The sequence below is a fragment of the Callospermophilus lateralis genome, chromosome 7 (assembly GCF_048772815.1).
Source record: "Callospermophilus lateralis isolate mCalLat2 chromosome 7, mCalLat2.hap1, whole genome shotgun sequence".
In the NCBI taxonomy this organism is placed as follows: Eukaryota; Metazoa; Chordata; class Mammalia; order Rodentia; family Sciuridae; genus Callospermophilus; species Callospermophilus lateralis.
Genome location: NC_135311.1, coordinates 12817512 through 12840848, shown reverse-complemented (window position 1 = coordinate 12840848; position 23337 = coordinate 12817512). Strand labels below are relative to the sequence as shown.

Sequence of the window (23337 nt, the reverse complement as noted above, 5' to 3'; positions counted from 1 at the left end):
AATTTTGTGTTCGTGTGGGCTTTTCTTCACCTGCCCAAACCACACAGAGTGACGAAGAGTGACCCTGATTCCATCGCCAGCGTGGATCATGGGCGATAGGTGTTGTGGTGCTTGTTGGTTTTTTGTCTGTCTGTCCCTGGAGGTTGAAGCCAGGAGTGCTTTACCCCTGAGCCACGTCCCCAGTCATTTTTATTCTATTTTATTGTTGTGAGATGGGGTCTCACTACAAATGCTGAGGGTTTCTGGAAAGTGCTGAGGCTGGCCTTGAATTTGAGATCCTCATGCCTCAGCCACTTGGGAAGGGAAGAGTGAGTGTCCTTGTTCTTAATGACTATCTCTCCCTGCCTCGGAGTTACAAGACCTCCCCCCCAAGACAGTCTTCAGTCACCACAGCTATGGTGCACTCTTCTACCAAACAGGGGAGGAAACCCCCTAAAAAATAAAGATTAGTATTCTAGATGTTAATATGAAAATTGTTCCAATACTGATGTCATTTTGGCAATAGCTTTGTGACCACAACACAAGGAAGTACTTCCTAAAGATAACACAAACCGAGTGGACACGGTGGCACATGCATATGATTCCAGTGACTCAGGAGGCTGAGACATGAGGATGGCAAGTTCAAGGCCAGCCTCAGCAAGACCCTGTCTCAAAATAAAAAATAAAAAGGGGATGTAGGTAGGTGATAGAGCACCCCTGGATTCACTCTCCTCTATAAAAAGAAAAGAAAGGAGGAAGAAAAAAAAGCAAAGTCGTACTAACTATAAAGTAAAACACTGATAAAATGTACCCCGTTCAAATTCACCATCAAAACAGTAACCAGATATGTGGAAGCTGAAGAGAATACAGGGGAAAGTGTGGCATCTCATGAAAATAGAAGGGAGACCAATGGAGTAGAGGAAGGACCGGGAAAGGAGGAGCAGAGGGAAAGAGGTGCTGTAAAATGAAAGTGACCGAATATGTCCTGAGCGTGTAGGAATGTGTAGCACCAAGGCAACTAGTGTGTATAGTACGTCAAGAAAAATGAAAAAGGGGGTAAAGAGACCAAGTGGGGAAGAGAGCAATTTAGATACACAGTGGCACATCCCGCACAGGCCAGCATGCCTGCCCCCCAACTCTGCCCCATGCATGCGTGCAGGCTGTTGTTGCCCAGAAACTCACGTGCTCCGTGTTGCAGCCAGTGACTCTCACCGCAGCACACAGAGCGTTGGCTGCTCCCTCCTTATTAAACACCCTGAACTGGACAAACCCTGCAACAAATTCTCCTGAAAAAGATGCAAACAAGAGCCAAGTACTAAAAAGAGTGACTCTAGCCGGAAACCAGCGGCACATCTGCAATCCCAATAGCTCAGGAAGTTGAGGCAGGAGGATCAACAGTTTGAGGGCAGCCTCAGCAACTTAGTGGGGTCCTACCCAATTTAGTGAGACTCTGCCTTAAAATAAAATTTAAAAAAGGACTGGGGATGTAGCTCAGTGGTAAAGTACCTCTGGGTTCAATCCTTAGTACCAAAAAAAAAAGACTATAGCCAGGCCCAGTGTCACACATCTGCAATCCCAGTGACTCAGGAGGCTGGGGAGGAAGGATCACAAGTTCAAGACCAGCTTCAGCAATTTAGTGAGACCCTCAGCAACTTAGTGAAATCCTGTCTCAAAATTAGAAATTAAAAAGACCGGAGCTGGAGCTCAGTGGTAAAGTGCTCTAGGGTTCAATTCCCAGTACCTAATAATAATAATAACAAGAACAACAACGATAACTAGAACCTCTTCTTTTTTAACCAGACCAGGATGCCCTAAGCCAAAAGTTTAGGCCAAACATCCAAGCTGTAGGGATGGAGCCTACACCCCTGTGGCCAGTGGTTGGTACGTTCCAGCTATGAACTTGGCCTCCAAAATCTTTTCCACAGTGTCTAAGCCATTTTATTTCCAAAAGTGCACAAGGATCCCAATGTCTCTGCATCCTGGCCAACACTTGTTATTGTCTGGATTCGTTTTTGTTTGTTTTAAAGTAGCCATCCTAATGGGTTAGGAAGTGGTGTCTCACTAGAGCTTTGGTTTGCATTTCCATAATGATTAGTGGCGCTTGGCACTTTTCATGAGCTTTTTGGCCATTTGTATTCCTTCTTTGGAGAAATGTCTGTCTGAATCTTTTACCAAGTTGTGAGTTGAGTTGTTTGGGGTTGCATTATTGAATCTTAGGAGTTCATATATGATAGGCAAATATTTCCCCACTCTGTGGTTGTTCTGCTCTGTTGATAGTGCTTCTAAATTACAAACACACACACACATATTTGGGTACTAGGGATTGAACCCAGGGGCACTTTACACTGAGTTATCAGTCCTTTTTATTTTTTGTTTTGAGACAGGATCCCACTAAGTTTCTGAGTCTGGCCTCAAGCTTGTGACCCTCCTGCCTCTGCCTCCCCAGTTGCTGGGATTACAGGCATGTGGCACCACGCCCTGCCAGATGCACAAAGTGTTTAATTCTCATGAAGGCTGATTAGTCCTTTCCTTCTTTAGTTGCCTGTGTCATTGGTGACAAGTCTGAGAAGTCATTGCCAAACTCACTACTATGAAGACTTTGACCTGTTTTGATCTAAGAGTTTTATAGTTGTCGGTCTTACATGTAGATTACGGATCCTTTTTGAGCTAATTTCTGTGTGTGCTGTTAGGCAAGAGTCTAGTTTCATTCTTTTGCCTGTGGATATCCTCTTTTCCCAGCACCATTGTTCAAAAAAGGGGTCCTATTTCCATTGAATGGTCCTGGCAACCTGGTTCCAAGTCATTTGACCATAATGTGAGGGCTCATTTCTGAGTTCTCTAGTGGATTCCATTAGTCTCTGTGCCTGTCTTTATGCCAGTAGCATACGGTTTTGATCACTGTAGCTTTGTAGTACATTTTGAAATCAGGAGGGGTGGACTTTGTAATTAATTGCTAAGAGTAACTAAACTATTTTCCTGGATTCCATGAGCCACTCTCGCAAATTATTGAACCCAAGAAGGATGTCTCTCAGCCAGAGAGGAATACAATTATTCCACTTAGAGTAGTGGAGATAAGGAAGGGCTGATTATAAACATGGTGGCATTCTAGAGGAAAACACAATAAAATGCCCAACATTTAACCAAGGGCCAATACTGATGTCATCCCATCCCACCTGTACTGATAACCCAGTGGGGATGATTGGGTCACTTGGCTCCTTTTGAACAAGGCCCTAAAGATGGGATCCAGGGGGGTTAGCCACTACCCTAGAAGAGTCATCCTCAGAGGCCTGCCAGCCCCATCCTTCCCTAAGGAGAATACCCACCACCAAGGCTGTCAGACACCAGATATGGATATTGAGGGTCTTTGTCACACACCCAATCCCCCACACAAAAGACTATTTTCTTCCTTAGGAGTTTCAGGTAGAGGATGCAAATTGAGCATCCATATGGGTAAGGTAACAAGGAGTAGGACAAAAAGCCTCCTCCTGCCCTTTTCTCCTCTGGCTATTTTATAGGGTTACCTGAAGGGTGTTAGCGGATGGCATACTCCCCTGTCAGGATTCCTAAGCCCTAACAGTCCAAGCACGGAACTCGTGGAAGTTGAATAGTTCAGAGCAATAGACAGTCTTTTGGAATCTCCTGCAGTGCTTTACTCCCTACGTAAAGAGATCCTGTGTTAATGCAGGAATACTCAGAGGTGAAGTAACTGGATTGTGAGCACTGTAACTAATGAGTCCATCCTAGTCTGTATGGACTGACTGGGCAGTAACTGTAGGCAGGTGGGGCATGGCTGGAGGAGGTGGGTCACTGGGGAAATTCACTTCTTCTTCCCACTGTATTATTTATCTCTCTCGCTTCCTCCCCGCCCCCACCCCGACTGTCATGCATGGAGTAGCCACCACATCCTTCCACTGTGATGTTCTGCCTTCCTTGTGCCCAGAGCAACAGACTTGATCCACCATGGACTGGATCTCTGAAACCATGAGCCAAAACAAACTTTCCCTCCTCTAAGTTATTCTTGCCACAGATTTTTGGTCACAGTGATGCGAAGCTGACTAACACAAACACCAGTTCCTAAAATAATATGATTTATTCTTTTTTCCTGTGCAACTAACATTCTAGTTCCTAAGCAAGTGGTTCTCCATCCTTGGGACCCCATCCCTGGGAGAAGAGCTCTGGGTCCTGTAGAATGAAGTTCTCAACGATAGAAGAGAAGCACAGCTGCCTCTGTTATCTCCCGGCTGCTGCTGTAACCAACATGAGTTCCAGGTCCATTCCAGTCAAAAGCAGAGAAGTCTCCACACTGGATGGGATTACCCTCTGGGAAGAATCCTCCTCCACCAATGCAGTGCTAGGAAACAAGGAGAGGAAGAGGTGGGGATGAGAGGGCTGCTGGTGAGTCCAAAGACCTTAATGACCAAATCCAGAGGAATCTTTGCTGCTCATCAGTTCTCCATGGGCAGTGTGATCTATGTCTCCATAAAAACTTCTCTACCCCTCGCTTTAGTGACACACCATCTCCTCCTGGCTTTCCTTCAACTTTTCTGAACATTCTTGGATTCCTTGCCTGGTCTCTTCCTTCAGAATTCCTTAAGTGCTGCTCCCTAGCAGGAGACACATCTCCCTCTCCCGTATAGATTGTCTGTTCCCTTTTGGCTACAGCTACTAACAACTCACTGATGGCCCCAAAGCTCTATCTCCAGTCCATTTATTTCTTGGGCTGAAGACCTCAAACTCTATCACCAGTACCTCTCTGAAGGCACTTCAAGCTCCCCGCAACCAAAACACAGTTAAGTACATCCAGACATCATTTAACATGGGGAAACTTACTGAGAAATGCATCATTCGGCAATTTTGACACTGTGTGAACATGATAGTGTATTTACACAAGCTAAGATGACCACGGTGTCACAAGGTAATATGTTCTCCTGGGACCTTTGTCATATTTGCAGTCTGTCATTGATCAAAACATTGTTATGCAGCAGCATATGACTGTATGTCCTTAGATGACCCCAAACCTGCTCATCATCCAGACACCCTGATGTAATAAAAGATATTCCTTACCCCAATGAAAACCATGAGTTTTTTTTTAGACTTGTTGCCTTTCCATCATCTGTGTTCAACCCGACATAAATTTAGAATCTCTGGAATTCACAGTACCTCCTTTTCATCCCTTTTGGCAATACTCTGTTTCAGGCCTTCATCTAGACTATGGGGAACCACCTCAATATTGGTCTCCTGGTCTTTAATCTTGCCCCACTAGAATCTGTCACCACTGTGCTACCGAAATGATCATCACAAAGAGGATCAAGTCAGTCTTCCCTTTCAAGTGCTTTATTGACTCCCATCACCTATAGAATAAAGTTCAAAATCATCGGTGTGATGTGAGGTCTCTTCCTAATCCAGTTCCTGTTGCTACCCCACATACATCTCATGCACCAAAACTGCAAAACAGCTTGCTGCCCCCTCAATGCCACATTCCCTCTGAAACACTGATGATTCTGAACACATTATTCATTTCCTAAATTGCACTGAGAACTCATAAAGTTCTATCTCTCCAGCTCTCAAGACTTAGCACAGAAGTTCCCTTTCCTGCGATCACTTCTTTGACACCCTCATCAGAGTTAGGTGTTCTTATAGCCCCTAGTTATTTGTTGTTGTTGTCATGTTGTTTTGTTTTGTTTACTCTTATTTTTGTTGCTGAGGGTTGAACCAAGGACCTCACATATGCTGGGGTAATCACTCAACCACTGAGCTACATTCCCACCTCCCTGGTTTATATTTCTATTAAGACCTTGGGTTCATCAGATAGTCATTTCACCTTTGTGTGAAAGTCTGCCCTGTTGGATGAGAGCAAGGAATATATCACCGTTGTGTCTCCTGTTCTAGTACAGTGTAGGTGCCCAGGGCAGGTAAGAGCAGGTGTGTGCTGGCACATGTGCACACTACATTACACATGCCTGAAGCCATGGCTTCGAGGTGCCAGGGTAGCCAGGTAGTCACAACGGACCTGCTCCTTTAGTGTTTCCATACTGAAAATTCCCCATCATAACCCCAGGGTCCTCCTTGACGATGAAGCTGCCTTGTCCTGCTCTGGCAATCAGTCCCCATGGTGACCTCTGGCCAGAGAAAGTACCTGTGGTAGGGAGCTGGGATGGCCTGAGTGGGGTTCTAGCAGAATATGTCCAGGACTTTCCTGGTAAATCTCAACACATGGTCCATCCATGCAATCCCTGGACAGGGGTGGGAAGGCCAAGGTTGACTCTGGCAGCTAAACCTCAGGCAGAGAATAACAACACCTCATGTTTCTCAAGCACTCTCAGCTTCAAGAGGTTTCCATGGGTTGTTCCTGAACATAATCCTCACCCTAAATCCAGGTAACAGAATATTTAATCCCAAAGGCTGAGAATACAACAATGGTGCATTTGAAACTTCAACCCTTGATTTTGGTCCTAAACAGTACAGGATGTCTGCGCCTGGACAGGAGGTCCCACAGTCCTGGTCCCTGAGCCTCAGCAAGGAGAAAGGAAGTCACATTCTCATACACATACACATGCTCACATAAAGATGCGTATTCTAGATGTTAATATTAACATTTTTCCAATATTAATGTTATATTTGCAGTAGCCTTAAGACCTCAATACAGGAAGTACTTCTTAAAGAAAACAGAAGCTGAGTGGGCACGGTGGCACATGCATATAATTCCAGTGACTCAGGAGGCTGAGACATGAGGATGGCAAGTTTGAGGCCAGTCTCAGCAACTTAGAAAGATCCTGTCTCAAAATAAAAAATAAAAAGGGGATGTAGCTCAGTGATAGAGCACCCCTGGATTCAATCCCCAGTATAAAATTAAAAAGAAAAGAAAGAAAGAAACGAAGGAAGAAAACAGGCACAAGAATACTCACCATAAATTAAAATATTGATAAAATGGACTCCATTCAAATTCTGTTCATATGACACCATCAAGAGAGTAATGAGATATGTGGAAGCTAAAGAGGATAAAGGGGGAAAGAAGGGCATCTCACAAAAATATAAGGGAGACCAGTAGAGTAGAGGAAGAGGACTAGGAAAGGAGGAGGGGAGGGAAAGAGGTACTTAAAATGAAAGTGATCAGATTATGTCATGTGCGTGTAGGAATATGTAGCAACAAGGCCAACTGCTATGTATAATACATCAAGAAAAATGGGAAAAGGGAGTAAAGAGAATAAGGGGGGAAGAGGGCAAGTTTGATGCACAATGACACAGGCACACACACATGTGCACACACATACGCACAAGCACACATGCGTGCCTGCTGCTGTCTCCCCAGAAACTCACATGCTCCGTGTTGCAGCCAGTAACTCTCATCCCAGCACACAGAGCGTTGGCTGCTCTCTCATTATTAAACACCCTGAACTGGACAAATCCTGCAACAAATTCCACTGAAAAAGAAGATACAAACAAGAGCCAAGTATTAAAAGAGTGACTAGAGCAGGACACCAGAGACGCACACCTCAGTGACTCAGGAGGCTGAGGAAGAAGAATTACAAGTTCAAGACCAGCTTCAGCAATTTATTGAGACCCTCAGTAACTTAGAGAGATCCTGACTCAAAATTGAAAACTTAAAAAAAAAAAAAAAAAAGACTGGGGCAGTGGGCTGGGGTTGCAGCACAGTGATAGAGTGCTTGTCTAGCATGTGAGGCACTGGGTTCAATTCTTAGCAGTACTGCATATAAGTAAATAAATCAATAATAAATAAATAAAATAAAGGCCCATCCAAAAAAAAAGGGGGGGGGCAGTAATTAATTAAACAAACAAACAAACAAACACTGGTGCAGTAGCTCAGCAGTAAAGTGCTCCTGGGTCCAATTCCTAGAATCTAATAATAATAATAATAACTAGAAGCATTTTCTTTTTAAACCAGAACAGGATGCCCTAAGCCAAGAGTTTAACCGACAGCCGACATCCAAGCCATAGGGATGGAGCTCCACACCGTGTGGCCAGTGGTTGGTGAATCCCAGACCTGAACTTGGCCTTGAGAGAAGCTCTCATCTGAAGTAAGAGGCTGGAACTCACAGAAGACTTGTTTTCCTAAAGATTAGGAGACATTAGACTGGACAGATAGCTCACTAGGCCCACAGTGGTGCGACTTGTAATGCCAGTGACTTGGGAGGCTGAGGCAGGAGAATTGCAAGTTCTAAGCCAGTCTCGGCCACTTAGTGAGACCCTAACAAAATGGGGGGGGGCTAGGGATGTAGATCAGTGGTAGAGTACCCTTGGGCTCAATCCCCAATACCACCAAATAAAAAGAAAATAGAAAGAAAGATTCCTATGTAAAGATAAGCAGGGTAAGCAATGTCCGATGCAGCCACCTGTTTTGCACACATCTCAGCCAGTGACCATGGGATGTTTTCCCAGAATCACTTGCTTTTCTGCTTTCATTCAAATACCAAAAGCAAATGGCTCTTTATTTTTCTGGCCCAAAACTTCATTTCTATGGTTTCATTGTACTGAGAAACATCTTTTTAAAGAAAATTAATAGCTATCCATCAAAACAAAAATAAATATTAGCCAGATGCAGTAGCATGTCTGCAATCTCAGTGTCAGGGGAGGCTAAGGCAGAAGCATCACAAGTTCAAAGCCAGCCTCAGCAGCTAAGCAAGGCCCTAAGCAACTCAGCAAGATCCTCTCTCTAAATAAAATATAAAAAAGGGCTGAGAAGTGGCTCAGTGGTTGAGCACCCCTGGGTTCAATACCCAGGACCAAAATAAATAAATAGATAAATAAAAATAAATCTTCCTCACCACTTTGCTAGTTCTTTCCTGTAAATATTAGCCTTCACCTTTTCTTAATTATTATAAGAGGCTGCACAGGGAGGAAGGCTGGGTTTATGCCCCATAAAATGGAGAAAATTATAATCCTAATTTCATAGTTTTCTCATGATGTAATAACACAAAATCACATTAAATTCCTAGGAATGAGTCTGACATATTTTAACAGCTCACTTAGTGAATACTAGCTTTTGGTTTTTTGGTGGTAGTACTGGGGAATGAATTCAGGGGTGCTCTGGCACTGAGCCACATCCCCAACCCATTTTATATTTTATGTTGAGACAGGGTCTTGCTAAGTTACTGAGGCTGGCCTCAAACTTGCAATCCTCCTGCCTCAAGCCTCCAGAGTAACTGGGATGACAAGTATGCACCTCTGACCCTGTCTAGCAGTTCTTTATTATTGTTATTTACCCTCTTTCCCTCTTTCACCAAGAGTTCAAGAAAGGACTTCTGATTGGACTTTGGGAGCAAACACTCACTTTGACCAATAGGTGAGTAGTAAGATGAGGTTTTCTGAGCATCACCAAAGTCGTAGACCACAGGTATTGCTGGGCCATTGTCATTCAAACACTTCCCTAATCCATACTTCACTGGGTATTTCTGCAGAAACCAAAAAGAAAAGTTTTGTAAGGGCAGTAGATATGCTGTTATTTTGGACAGGAAAGGGATCCCTTCAAGTCAACTGTCATTACTCAGAAACCAGTCTTAATAGTAACGACTCCTTCTCCCCACAGCAGGATCTCCCCAAGAGTCCCAAGTCCTCTGTCTCTTCCTCTCTCTTCCCTCTCTTCTCTCCTTAGGGCTCTTCCCTTGCCTGGCTCAGAGTTTCTGGGATACGCATGATATTGCACTGAACTCATTAAAATATCACTCAAATAGTAGTGACTTTGTGTGGGAGGCCAGCACCTCTTGTGACCAGTGTTTTCCCTCTCCTGATTAGTTGAGGCACTGTTGGTTACTTTCAGTGATCTGGCCACTTTTAAGTAGCTGAAGAGGTAGCCCTGATCTTGAGGGTAGAAATAATGCAACCAAATGTGTCTTCATGGGTAGGCATGCTTCCTGCAGCCCCATGGGTAGAGCTACGCTCACCTGTTCCTTTGTGATATTAACCCCTTTGCCCTGTTTTGGATAGAATGTTCCATGGAAACACCATTTGTGTGTCCCCTTCTCTTATTCTGCCCTTGGGTGTGGCCTTCCTAGATGTCAGTCAACCTGCTGACAGCAGACATCAGGAAGCTACACTCAGCCCCCTGAAACCTGACCCCTTGCCTCATTTGAATGGTTTCTCCTCAATAAAAAGGGTCAGCACAGTGTTCTCTCTCTCTCTCTCTCTCTCTCTCTCTCTCTCTCTCTCCTCTTTCTCTCTCTTTTCTCTTTCTGCAGATGCTTTAAGGTCACAGGAGTCATCACAGCACCCCCAAAGAAAAAGGTATCTCTGTCTCTTGTGTGGTTATTTTGTGTAGCCCAGTTCCCCTGGAGTGACCCCTGAGTGTTTTAGTCATGAGCAACACCACAAGTGATGTCCCTGGGTGGGCTCCAGGATAAATTTTAGAAGTTTAGTGAGTTTGGAATTTCTCTCCAGAAGTTAAGCTTGCTTAGGATTGCAGAGTATTGTGGCCTGAATTGTAGAAAGTAAGTGAATTAGACAGAAGGAAAATCTGTGACATTAAACTTTTTAATATTGGGGAATATTTTGTCTTTAGAAAAAATTATTTTTATAATTCTAGAGACTCTAAATAATTGTAAATAGTTATTAAGATGATTAAGAGGCTATGTTGTTGAGTTGAGTACTCTCCCGTGGAAAAAGCACCTTTATGGACTTCTTTGGATGGTTTTTGGGAATCTTTATAAAAGACTTTTTGGGGCTTATGTATTAGAAGTCTGTTCTTGGAGAGTGAAAAAAAGAAAAAAATTGTTATAATGAGACTTAATCCAAGGATTCTTTACCTGGAGAGAAGTAAATTTTATTTTTCTATTGTTTTTGTGAATACTCAGAAAGTTTATGCTGAACCTCTTTACTACATTCTTGTTCTGTGGATCAGAATGGCTGTTAATGCAGCTGCTGGGGACAAAAGACTTTAACCTCTGCTCCCGGTAGGGTCTGTAACTAGACCCCTGGTCAGCAGTGCTTTTGACCCTTAAATGATCTGACCTAGATGCCAAAGGAAGACTCCCTTAGGATCTGATAGTAACACTGGCGCCTGCCGCTAAAACTCACTTTTAAAGCACTCACCCACGTGCTACAAGAAAATGTAGAAAATATGGGAGGACACAAGTTGCCACCGCAGGTCGCAGAGACAAGGCAAGCTGCTACTCGCCATTGGATCCTGACCAGGCGGGGGTAAATGCAGACAAAACCAAAAGAAATCCAACTGGCTAGAAAAACTCAGGGAACCTTAGCTGCAGACAGTGGACAGCAGATTCCAAGGTGTTTCCTTCACCCTGGTAACCACCACGCCTATCCGGGGAGTGGGCTTCCTGGTCCCGCCTTCTGCATTTTCTCGGGCTTCCCATTGGTTCTTCCATAGTCACTCAGACAGGACTTCTGGTCCCACCTTCCTAACCTGTACTTCCTGTTTCAAACCTGCTACTAGAGCTGCTCAGAGCCTGCATTTTTAAAGAATGTTCACCTGTAAATGCCATCGAAAGATATCCTTTTTCAGGCAAAATCTAATTCCACAGGTTTCTACATTGTAGCCCTAAATTTAAGTTATTTTTGAGTTAAATAACCCAACTTTTCTCTATAGTTGTGTTACTAAATAATGTTCTATTGATGAGAGATACTAAACATGCTTCTTTATATTTTGCTTTTAAGTTTGGAGGTTATGGGGATGTATTTGCTTGCCATAAGAACAAAAGCTGGCAATATTCCTGTGATGAACAAAAAATCCTTATTCTCATGTCTGACAATATAATTATAAGAAATAAATAAATGTATTCACAAGGATCTTATTTCAGCTACATCAAGTGACATCACATATAAGAGTGCACTGCTAGTTAAAAATAAATTGAAATGGATCCAAATATCTAAGAACCACATGGTTATATAAAGTTAATACAATTATGTCATGCCCTTATTCTTAATATATATATGTGTATATATATACATATATATTATGTGTATATTTTTATATATATTTATATTTTTTCTAGGTATTTTGATAACCTATAGTTGTTAATCCATACAATAATTAACATATGTCTAATTGTTTAGTTAATATATATTTGTTTAATTGTTTTTCTTCAACAGGAAACCCATAATTTATATGTTTTATACATTCATTTATCTGATGCTGTCTTTTAGTTACAGATATTGAGATAAATGTATTTTCCTATAAATTTGCTTTCAAGAGAATACAACCTTCAAATAATTTCTAATTCTCAAAGTTATTGTACAAACTTTAAGATGATAAAAAGATATAATTACATCTAAGGACTTTAACTATATTTTCATTGATATTTCCTCTTATCAAAGTACAATAATTTGTTTAGATTCTAAGGTTTTCAGAAATTGTTCTGAAGTATAAACAGGAAAAATCTCAGAAGAAAAAGAAGCTTCAACAGAGAGGAAGCACACATTGGAGGTCCTAAAAAGAAGAAAGAAATCATCTTTGGGTAAAACAAAATCTTTATATTCTAGATTTTAATGATAAATGTATTTTCCTAAATAGAAAGATCTTTATATCATTACCTAAACAGATGATATAGAAAGTTAAAACAATTAACAAAGATATTTATATGTACCAGATTAACTATAAAATTTTTAACTGATTAATTCAAGGATATTTCAGGCTTTTTCACTAATTTTACTATACTGATGTGAGCTAAGATTTTGTCCATATTTTGACATGATAAAGACTTATTAAAATCTTGAGTTTATTTCCTTAAAGAAAGATCTTTATTGCCTAATGATTCTTACTGTTTAAGGCAAGGATTAATTTTGGTGAATAAATTCATATCCTCAATTAAACACTAAATATATTAAACTACTGACTTAGATCCCAATTTTGATAATTGTCCTTGGAGACTAAATTTGATTGATTCAAAGACACTGTTGGATAATTATGAGATTTGGGAGAATATTTTATTAGGACTGAAGTTCTCCAAATTAAAGTCGTATGTTAATTTTGAACAATAAATGTTACAAACTTCAAAAACTCATTGATATTATATAAGTTCTCTGACTGGATCTATTATCCATAAAAAATATGGTAAGATTTATATATTGCTTCCTACACTGGGAAATAACCTTAATCATACTTTTTAAAAGACAATTAAGAGATACCTATTTAAAGGATAATATTCTAAAATATTTTAAGACCTCAAGAAGAGATCAAGAGTTCTTTTAAAATTGTTAGAATGGATCAACTAATCTATATTAAAAAATACAATAATCAATAAAAGGTAAATATTCTTATCATTTAAATACTTATACTATTATCTATAACTTAAACTGATGATACTATGGCTTACGCCAAGCCTTTACTCAATTTTATTAAATAAAGAAGAGGGGGAGAATAGGACCCCAGAGACACACACTAGGTCTTACAAAATATTTTAAAAATTTTTCTTAAATTGTTTTATTGAGAGTCTTAATGTTACAGAACACATTTCAGTAAATTAAATCAGATTTCAAAGGAGAATTTAAACCAGTCATCATGATAATGACTAAGAAATCTAGAACAAGAAGGTAAATTTCCAGCTACAGAGTTTATAGCCACGTAGCTTCATGAGCTTGTCAGGTAAGTAAAAATTATGAAAAGACTTGTATGGGCCTATTTCCCAGGTCCACCTTTAATGTACGTTATAGAAAGTCCACCCATGAAACTAGATTAATTGTACTGACTGTAATGGTCAGTTGTATGTTGAGCCTATGGAAAACAGCCTGAGTAGGAGTATCTTTTGAGAAGAAGACAACAGATGAGGAACCTAAACCAGCCAATTATGCTGGTCTTTAGTGATTAAGACTATATCTGGACAATTGTCAGAAAGATTATTCAAATAGACTTTTTCAAGAGTATTTACATTACTGACAGACCTAATTAATTCCTCAAATGTGAGAATTAAGAGAAAGGATAATAAATATCCTGTAGCTTATAAAAATACAACTAATTATATCATTAGTTATTGACAGATAATTTTTCAGAGCTATAATATGCTGAAGTTAATGTTCAGGCTTTGAAACAGGTGCATGCCAATTAATCAGACCTAGGCAAGCTGCTGGTCTCATGATCCCTGAAGTGACTACTTTAAATATTATTCCTTCCTTTTTCAATTACAGTCATTGTGGCTATATCTTAAAACTTACAACGCATGAGTTTTCTTAATGTTTGACTTAAATTACTTCCAAGATCCTTCATAGTCAGATAAGTGCTGATAGAAGGATGAGAACTGGATTATAATGCTCTAGAAGACAATGTAATGAATAATGTGAATGAGCCCTTTGCTCTATGGTTTATGGAGAGGCTTAAATGCCAATGAAAGTGTCTATGTTACTATGGCCAAATGCAATGCCTCCCAATAAAATTGGGAAAAGATTAAGAATCTTCTGATGAGTGTTTGGGGAAGTAATAATAATAACCTGGATCTTCCAAATTGATTGTGATATTAAAGTTATATGTTTTCTACTAATTCCTTTTGGGTTTCAATAGCAGATCATGATGACCTCGGACTAAGAATCCAGTGACTGAAAGATAGAATTCCCCAGTTACTTTTTTATATTAAGAAAGGGGGAATATGTGGGAGGCTGCCATGTCATGTGACCAGTGTTTTTCCTCTCCTGATTGGTTGAGGCACTGTTGGTCACTTCCAATGGTCTGGCCACTTTTAAGTAACTGAAGACGGTAGCCCCAATCTTGAGGGTAGAAATAATGCAACCAAATGTGTCTTCATGCGTAGGCGTGCCTTCCTGCAGCCCCATGGGTCAAGCTACGCTCACCTGTTCCTTTGTGATATCAACCCCTTGTCCTGTTTGGGATAGAATGTTCCATGGAAACTCCTTTTGTGTGTCCCCTTCCCTTACTCTGTCCTTGGGTGTGGCCTTCCTAGATGTCAGTCAACCTGCTGACAGCAGACATCATGAAGCTACACTCAGCCCCCTGAAACCTGACCCCTTGCCTCATTTGAATGGTTTCTCCTCAATAAAAGGGGACAGCACATGCTCCCTCACTCCCTCTTTCTGTGGACCCTTATGGTCAGAGGAGCTGTCATAGCACCCCCAAAGAAAAAGGTATTTCTGTCTCTTGTGTGGTTATTTCATGTAGCCCAGTTAGCCCAGTTCCCTGGAGTGACCCCTGAGTGTTTTAGTCATGAGCAATGTGACAATTTTGATTTTTCCAGCCACTCAATCAGGACATGGCTCCAGAGAGCTGATTTGTCCCCCCATCCTGAACACTTAAGTGTTCCCCTGCCAACAGCCCTGGCTGTGTACCTGGTAGAGGCCAAACAGATTATGTTCCAGATGCTGGAAGAAGCCAGTCGTGGTGTGGTACCTCAGCAGAGAGCTGTTCTGCCAGTTCTCCATGGGGCTCTTGTTGGGCACATGCCAGATGCCCAGGTCTGCAGCCTGGATGTCGTAGTAGCCAGGGTTCTGGAAAGCAACCAACACTGAGACTGACCAGCCCAGAAGGTCCCACAGGGGCAAAAGACACACATGGGCTTTGTCAGTTAAGCTAACAGCTCTGGGCTCCAGGGGGACAGATGGCCAGCCGTGCTCACACACACCCACCTCCAGCAGATCATGCCCCCACCACCACCCACTGCCTATTGGGCTTGTGGGAGGAAGCTGGGATGCGAGGCATGTGACTATTTCTCTCTTCTGCTCCAGCCCCATGTCCACAGACCCCCTCCAACCCCCCTCCTGCATGCTGTGCTCAGCCACACTCAGGTCCTCACCCTTTCCCAGTGGCACCCACCTTGTAGTCGTCACTGGTGGCCGCCTCTGCAGACCCGAAGGTGTTGTAATTGGCCCAGTTGCCGTCCCCCTCTGGGTAGTCTGCTCTGTTGCCCTGCTGGCTGGACCACCGATCGCCCACCGTGCACTTCCCAGCCATGTTGTTCTCGTGCACACTGGCCACCAGGGTCCAGCCACCACCCGCAGAGGTCATGTCACAGAAGGTCTGGTAGACGGCACCGTTCTTGGCCCGGAGGAGATACAGGCCATCTGTGGAGAGAACCAGCCCAGAGCCTCCCTGTCTGGGAGCTCACGCCATCTCAGTGCCATGACCAGGACAGCTCTGGGAACTAGAAACATGGCCTAAGGGCTCCTCTCCTGAGTCCTGTCACTATGCATCCCTTAGTGTAGTGGAACACCCCCAAGTTTGAATAACATAACCTACTGACTGAGGCAGAACACAGAATTATCCAAGCTCTCAGCAACGTTCCTCTCAGAATTAGCACAGAATTTTCATATGACTCAGCAATTCCACTTCTAGTACATGCACAAAGGAATTAAAAATTGGATCTCACAACAGGTATTTGTACACTAATATTTATTGTAGCATTAGTCACAAGACTCATAGAAACGACCCAAATATTCCACAGATAAATAAAATATGGGGTGTGTATACACGCACATCATATACAATCTAGATTGTGCATATATTGACATGTATCTATACACAATTGATAAAATGTGTATAGATACATGTCATAAAATGAAGTAATTATTCATGCTACATGTATAAACCTTGAAAACATTATGCTAAGTTGTAAAATATGCCAGGTAACTAGAATAGGCAAATTCACAGAGATAGAAAATACAACAGCAGTTACCTGGTCCTTAGAAAAGGCAAAATACAGATTCATTACTTAATAGAGTATCTGTTTGAGGTAATGAAAATTTTCTTCAGGTGGATGGTGGTGATGACTGCATAGCACTGAGAAAGTAATTCCTGCTACTGAAATGTACACTTAAAACTGCTTAAAATGACGAAGCTCATCCAATAAATAATATATACATTTTGTCACATTCTTTTAAACTAAAAAATATCCAGCGTGGTACAGTGACACATTTCTGTAATCCCAACAACTCAGGAGACTGAGGCAGAGGATCACACATTTGAGATCAGCCTCAGAAACTTAGTCAGACCTTGTCTCAAAAAAGTAGGCTAATGGTCAGGGGCAGTCCTTGGGATGTAGCTCAATGGTAAAGTGCCCAGGTTCAATCCCCAGTACCAATTTTTTTTTTCAACAAGCTAAAACCAAACAGATAGACCAAATAAATAAATTGAAACTTCTCAGAGGACAAAATCTTGATAGGGTTCGTTACTTACCATCTGCATTAAAGCATTTCTCTTTGATTTCTTTGCAGCTTCTAGGTAGAGATGCAGACAGTGAAGACCAGGTCCATTCCTTGGAAACAGCATTGCTCACAGCTAGAGAATATGCAGAGTTTCATTCTCTTTGCTGCTTTGACACAAAACCCAGCCTTCCCTTGCCACTAATCCCCAACTCACTCCACCTCTGTGGCAGAGCCTCGCTGCCTGGGTGGAAAGACCCTGAGCTATCCAGCATCATCCATCAGCCCATCTGAGCCAGCATCCAGCACAGGTTACCTCCCTCCCTCCACAGGACCTCGTGCTGGGCCAAGCCCTGCCCTGGGCACCCGGCATTCAAAGAAATTAAACATCCCCAGGAACTCACCTCTAGAGGGAGGTGCCAAAACCAACAGAAAATTTTATTAAAAGGAATGAAGGATAAGCTCAGGAGAACAAGAGATAGACTCTGAGATGAGAATAGAGAAGTCTGAAGGGAGCTGGGGGTTGTCTGGGGTAGGATGACTTAGTGACAGAGGCTTTCTAGTTCTGGTGACACTACAGTGTACTCTGAGAGAATAGACATGATTCATCAGTTGGAAGAAAGAAAAGAGAATTCAAGGCAGGAGAAAAACATGTCCAAAGACCTGGAGAAAAGAATGAAGCAAAGCCTGGCTTGAGGAGGAAATACAGGTAGCTTAAGGTGGTTGAGGCAGAGGGTGAGGTGACAGAGCTGAGACTCCAACCAGGAGACCAGCAGGGGCACAGAATGAAGAACCTTGTACACGAGCGTCAACTCTGCAAACCAGTCTAAAAGTATGGAGGGCTGGAAGCATCACAAGCTTTCAAGTCAGAGGGATGCAGGCCTAAGTAGCTCAGGCTTCCAGGGAACAGTCCTTGGGTTCTACTTGCCACACCTGAGCCTCAGTTTCCTTCTGCCTAAGATGAAGCTGATAACTAGTATTTTTGTAAAGATCAAGTGAGATAATATGTAAAAACATGCTTTTCTCAGCCAGCCATGGGGGTAAACACCTGTGATCTGGTGACTTAGTGAGACCCTATCTCAAAATAATAAAACATGCTGGTGATGTGGGTCAGTGGTAGAGGCCCCTGGGTTGAATCCCCAGTACTCTGGAAAGAAACAGGTGTTTCTCTTTAAAAAATAAATTAATTAATTAATTAAAAGAAACAGATTGTAAAACGCCATTGGTATTCTTATTATAGAGAGGAGTATGAAGAGAACATTCTCTGGGCACAGAGCATGTCCACAATTGCCACGGAAATCCCAAGGTCAATGCAGGCCATCATAGTGGAAAATGGCAAGGAGAGGCCACACTGCTTACTAGGGTTCCCTCAGGACCACACAGAGACAAAGAACCAGACCCAGGATATGTCTTAGCAATACTCTCACTGCTAGAGACCAGGTCCCTCCAGAGGCCAGAAATTAGCACTCAGACTACATCCAAGGTGGCCTCTGTGCCTCTCAAAGACGTCATCTCTGGCTCAGGAGAGTCCCCCTTCCTGGAAGCAGCCCTGCCTAGTGTGTGTTCTTTGAAAGCTGTGTGCAGGTGAGCTGGGGGACTGGGCCCCTGACAGGGAGACTCACCAGCACTGCATCCTCTGCTGGCCACAATGAGGAACAGCAGGAAGCCGAGTTGGGTCATGGTAGCCTAAAAAAAAGCAAGATGAAAGTCACTGTGTTGATTATATTCTTTTTTCTTTATCCCTGTTCCCACTCATGCCTAATCCTACAAAGACTCAAAGTGCTCTCTTTCTCTCTCTCTCTCTCTCTCTCTCTCTCTCTCTCTCTCTCTCTCAACTCCACACATCTCTAGGAACTAACCCAGACCTGAGCTGAAATAAAGACTCTTTAAACTCACAGAAAGCAAACCCCTTCTGCCAACACAGGGCCAGGAGCTGAAGTTGCCAGCTGAATGGAGACTGGATATTTTTCTGCAGAGGCTCCTAATGAGAGGTGAGAGCTGAGTTCTTTATGGAGAAAGCCTAGGGGCAGGTCTCCAGACTCACCCTCCCCTGGCATGATGCCTAAGGAGGTGAAGTCTCTGGTTATGATAGGAAAGACAAACAATGAAAATTCATGGAATTTGCAGGACAAATATTAGAGGTCAACTACTAGCATTGTTCCTAGATTTTAAGTTTCATGGACCTGTTTATTTTTTTAAAAATAAAAATAAATGAGACTATCAAGAGTTGATGATGATTTTGGGTTTTTCTTTGTGCCTTTCTTTCCTGATAAGTAAAGCCTTTTTCTAAAATTAAGTATTTACTATCATCATCATTTTATAGAACAAGGAAACAACAAAATAGGGAAGGTACCATTTCAGGATCAGTAGAAGCCTTTAGCTTGAAGAAATGTCATTCCATACAAAGTTTTGCTATTTTGTCCTTGATTTCCTCATTTTGTCACAAACTATTGAAACTTTACTACCATTGCATGTGGGGAGTAAGTCAGTAAAAAGCCTCTTTGATGCTTCAAAGCTCCTATATCATTCCTGTTCCAATGTTGTCCAAATCCCATCAGCCTATAATAGAAGTGATTGGCTCCTCCTCAGTGACACCACATCCCTAATTCATTACAGTACTGATAACTTTGCAACCCATAGGAAAAGATTGTGAACCTTTCTTTGATTAAGCTAATATTTTTATCTTTGTGGGTTCAAAGTTCAGATTTGTACAAAATAATCAGAGATATTGAGAGAAAAAAATAAAACAGTGCCCATGAAGGAATGCCCACTTCTGCCCCTCTCCCCTCCTTGCACTGCCTGCAGTGGTACAGCAATCTCCTGCTCAGCATTATCACAGTCTCAGACCTCTCACGAAGTCCAAGGTCATCAAAAAGAGGAACAAGAAGCTCATTCAGCTCTAGTCAGGCTGATATGTCAAAAATATAACCAATAGAAACCCAGGGATAGCCACAACTGGGTACAGAGAAGATTCGAGGGTCACAGCTTGATTCCCAACATTGGTTATGGGAGCAACAAGAAAGAAAAGCCCATGCTTCCAGTGGCCTCTGGAGGTTCCTGGTCCCCAATGTCAGAGATCTGGAAATGCTGCTGCTGAGCAAGGAGTCTTATTGTGATGAAATTGCTCACAGTATTTCTACCAAGAACCTCAAAGCCATTGTGAAAAAAGAAACCCTACTGGCCCTCAGAGTCACCAGCTCCAATGCCAGGCTGCACAGTGAAGGAAATGAATAGGAGACTCCTGTGTGTATTTCATTTGTACTTAAATAAACCCAGAAAAACTGCACACACACACACACACACAAACACAGAGAGAAAATATATAGTTCTTTTTAAATTAATTCTGAGATGTATTTTTTCATATTTTGACATCTTTAGTATACATTCCATCTTCATGGAGAAAGCATAGGGGCAGAGCCCAGGTCTCCAGACTCACCTCCTGGCATCATGGAAGAGTCTACTACTGATTGATTGAATCAAAGAGTCTAGGAAAATGGTGGATCTGTCTGAGGGACATTATCCCTTCTAACCACCAAAATTAAGTCAGTGACTGTGTCCCACTGATTGTACCTCCTTCTTCCTCTGCAATCTGTTCCCCATGCCACCTCCTCCAAATCCCACTGCCCTTGACACTTGTTTAGTTAAGGTCTAGATTATATAGGACACATTCAGTGGTGATTAATAGAAACCCCATCTCCAAGTGGCTTAAACGAAAAGCAAATATATCACTTAATGAAGTAAAAAATCTAGAAAGAGGGTGGGATTTATGCTTAACTGACTCATTAGCTTCTCTCCACCAGACTCCATCCTACGACTGAGTTCAAGATGGCGACTGGTATTCCAGGCATTACCTACAAGCCGAGGGAGGAGGGCTCATCTTTTCCTGTGGCTCCTTTTCAGGAGACAGCAAGCTTTCTCCAGAGTCCCCCAGCTTCTTGCTCCTAATGTCTCTTTGGCCTGAGATGGTCACATGTGGCACTAACTCCATGGGGCTTCCTTTACCCACGCTCAGACTGGTCCTCTAAACAACACCAACCTATTTTCTCACAGGACTGGAGACTAGAAGTTGAAGGTACACATGCCCAGCTCTAGTTCCTTCTGAGGTCTGATTCCTTCTGAGGCCTCTCTCCTTAGCTGTAGTAGCCACCTCTCTGTGTCTTTACATGGTCCAATCTCTGTGTGCAGTCCATTCCTGGTGTCTCTCTTTGTGTCCAAATTTTCCCATATAGGATACCAGCCATATCAGATTAGAATCCATCCTAATTACCTCATTTTAACTTAATTGCCTCTTTAAAATCGTATCTTCAAATGTAATCACATTCCTACTCAACATATGAAAGTGAGAACATGCTTCAATCAGCCCAAACACACACCAATTCCTGAAGCAATCCCTTGCCAGTGGAATAGAACTGTCCAGATTGCCCAAAACCATTCATCTGGGCTTGTGATTAACACTGGTGAGTCATATAAAAAGGCTTTCTCTGGCCTCTATTTCAAACCTAATTCTCTTCTGTCTCTAGCATTGGCCCCCTTCAATCCCTTCTCCACACTTGTACCAACCCAACGTGGATCCTTGTAAAACATGAACTATTTCTACAACCCCATTAAAAATATTCCTGTCCTCTTGCATTAGCTGGACAACCAAGGTCAAAATCCATGCCGTAGGAGTTGTGTTAGTTACTTATTGCTACATAACAATCCACTCCACAATGAAGTGGCTTAAAACAACAGCAGCCATTTCTTTTGCTTATGCATCTGCAATTTGAGTGTGGCTTGTTTCTGTTGCACATCAGCTGAAACATCTTAGTATCTCTTCTTATGTTCACTCACTTATAAATAGACTATCAGAATGGGATTTTAGGGTTGAACTATTCAGACATCTGGAAACAACAGTGAACCCATAGCTGGTGGCCAGGGGGTTTGTATGGATGCTGGACACTTGCTCTCTCCAGTCTTTCTCTTCCCCCTTTGGGTTTTATTTGTCTTTTAGCTCAACTTCCTTCATCACTGAATTTCTATATGCTGCAGAAAACAGAAATCGGAGGAGTTAAGAGGATAACTGCAGGACCAGTAAGGACTATTTTAACATTGGCAATGACAAGTTGAGGGTAGAGGAGAAAAATAGCAAGAGATAGCAATAGCAGCCAAATGCACTTTCCACTTACACTACAACCTATGCTGGGGTACAGGAGGGGCTGGATTGAGGCTAGGTTGTATGCAGTGATGAGCTGAAAGTTATTGGGAGTTGAGGGAGTGCTGATAGGTGTAGAAAAGAATTTGAGTATTTGCCTAAGCATGCACAAGGTCCTGGGTTCAATATCCAGCACTGCAAAAACAAAGAAGATGACTGTTTTAATAGAATATTTCTTTTGGTGAACTTAGATTCATCATCATTGGCCAGTGCATGTCAAAATAATTCAAAATGTGCCTGAGACAGGAAATTGACAGTATGTGTGTGCACCAAGAGAGAAGCTCCACCCCACGTCACTCCAGCCCAGCATCTGTCTCTAGTGACTTGGTTATACTTTCTTATTTAAAAAAAAAAGTAAGCTTTGCTACACACACACACACACACACACACACACAGAGAGAGAGAGAGAGAGAGAGAGAGAGAGAGAGAGAGAGAGAAATGTAGAACTTAATGAATTGCAAAAAAAGCAAATACCTGTATCATTATCGTCCTGGTCAAGAAATAAAACTGTCAGTACCCCAGGAGCTTCCCATATGCTCCTTCCAGATTATAAACCTCTCTCTTCCCCCTTAAAATCATCATGTGCCCAACCTTTTGACAATCAGATTCTGAGCCCTCGCCATACTGTGAAAGATATTATAGATTTATAGCCAGGCATGGTAGCACACACCTTATGTAATCAAAACTACTGAGGTAGATAAGGCAGGAGGAATTCAAGGTGGAGGCTAATCTGGGCAACCTCATGAGACCCTGTCTGAAAATTTTAAAAAATTTTAAAGGAGCCAGGTTCAGTGGCTCACACCTGTAATTCTAGAAGGAGGATTACAAATTCAAAGCCAGCCTCAGCAACTTAATGAGGTGCTTAGCAACTTATTAAGACCCTGTCTGAAAATAAAATATATAAAAAAGGACTGGGGATTTGGCTCAGTAGTTAAGCGCTCCTGGATTCAATTCCAATGTAAAAAAAAAAAAATTAAGGGCTTTTGGTTGTAGCTAAGTAGTAAAACTGCCCCGGGTTCAACTATAGATTTATAAAGTGTCTTGGTACCTAGTAGTGCAAGACCTCTTACCTGATCTTCAAAGCTGTCTTGAAGTTATTTTGTTTGTTTTTCAGTGAT

The 23337-nt window shown here is 42.1% G+C and overlaps 1 protein-coding gene and 1 pseudogene across 1 annotated transcript; one reads left to right on the top strand and one right to left on the bottom strand.

Moving 5' to 3' along the window:
- Positions 1-4177: 4177 nt before the first annotated feature.
- On the bottom strand, positions 4178-18708 carry LOC143403704 (intelectin-1a-like). Its single transcript, XM_076861842.1, has 7 exons — positions 18651-18708; positions 17063-17164; positions 15704-15951; positions 15220-15378; positions 9269-9389; positions 7297-7400; positions 4178-4330 (listed from the first exon to the last, which is right to left on the bottom strand). Exons 1-7 carry the CDS (start codon positions 18706-18708, stop codon positions 4178-4180), a joined length of 945 nt encoding a protein of 314 aa, XP_076717957.1.
- A 304-nt stretch (positions 18709-19012) lies between these two features.
- On the top strand, positions 19013-20262 carry LOC143404033 (large ribosomal subunit protein eL32 pseudogene; annotated as a pseudogene).
- Positions 20263-23337: the final 3075 nt, after the last annotated feature.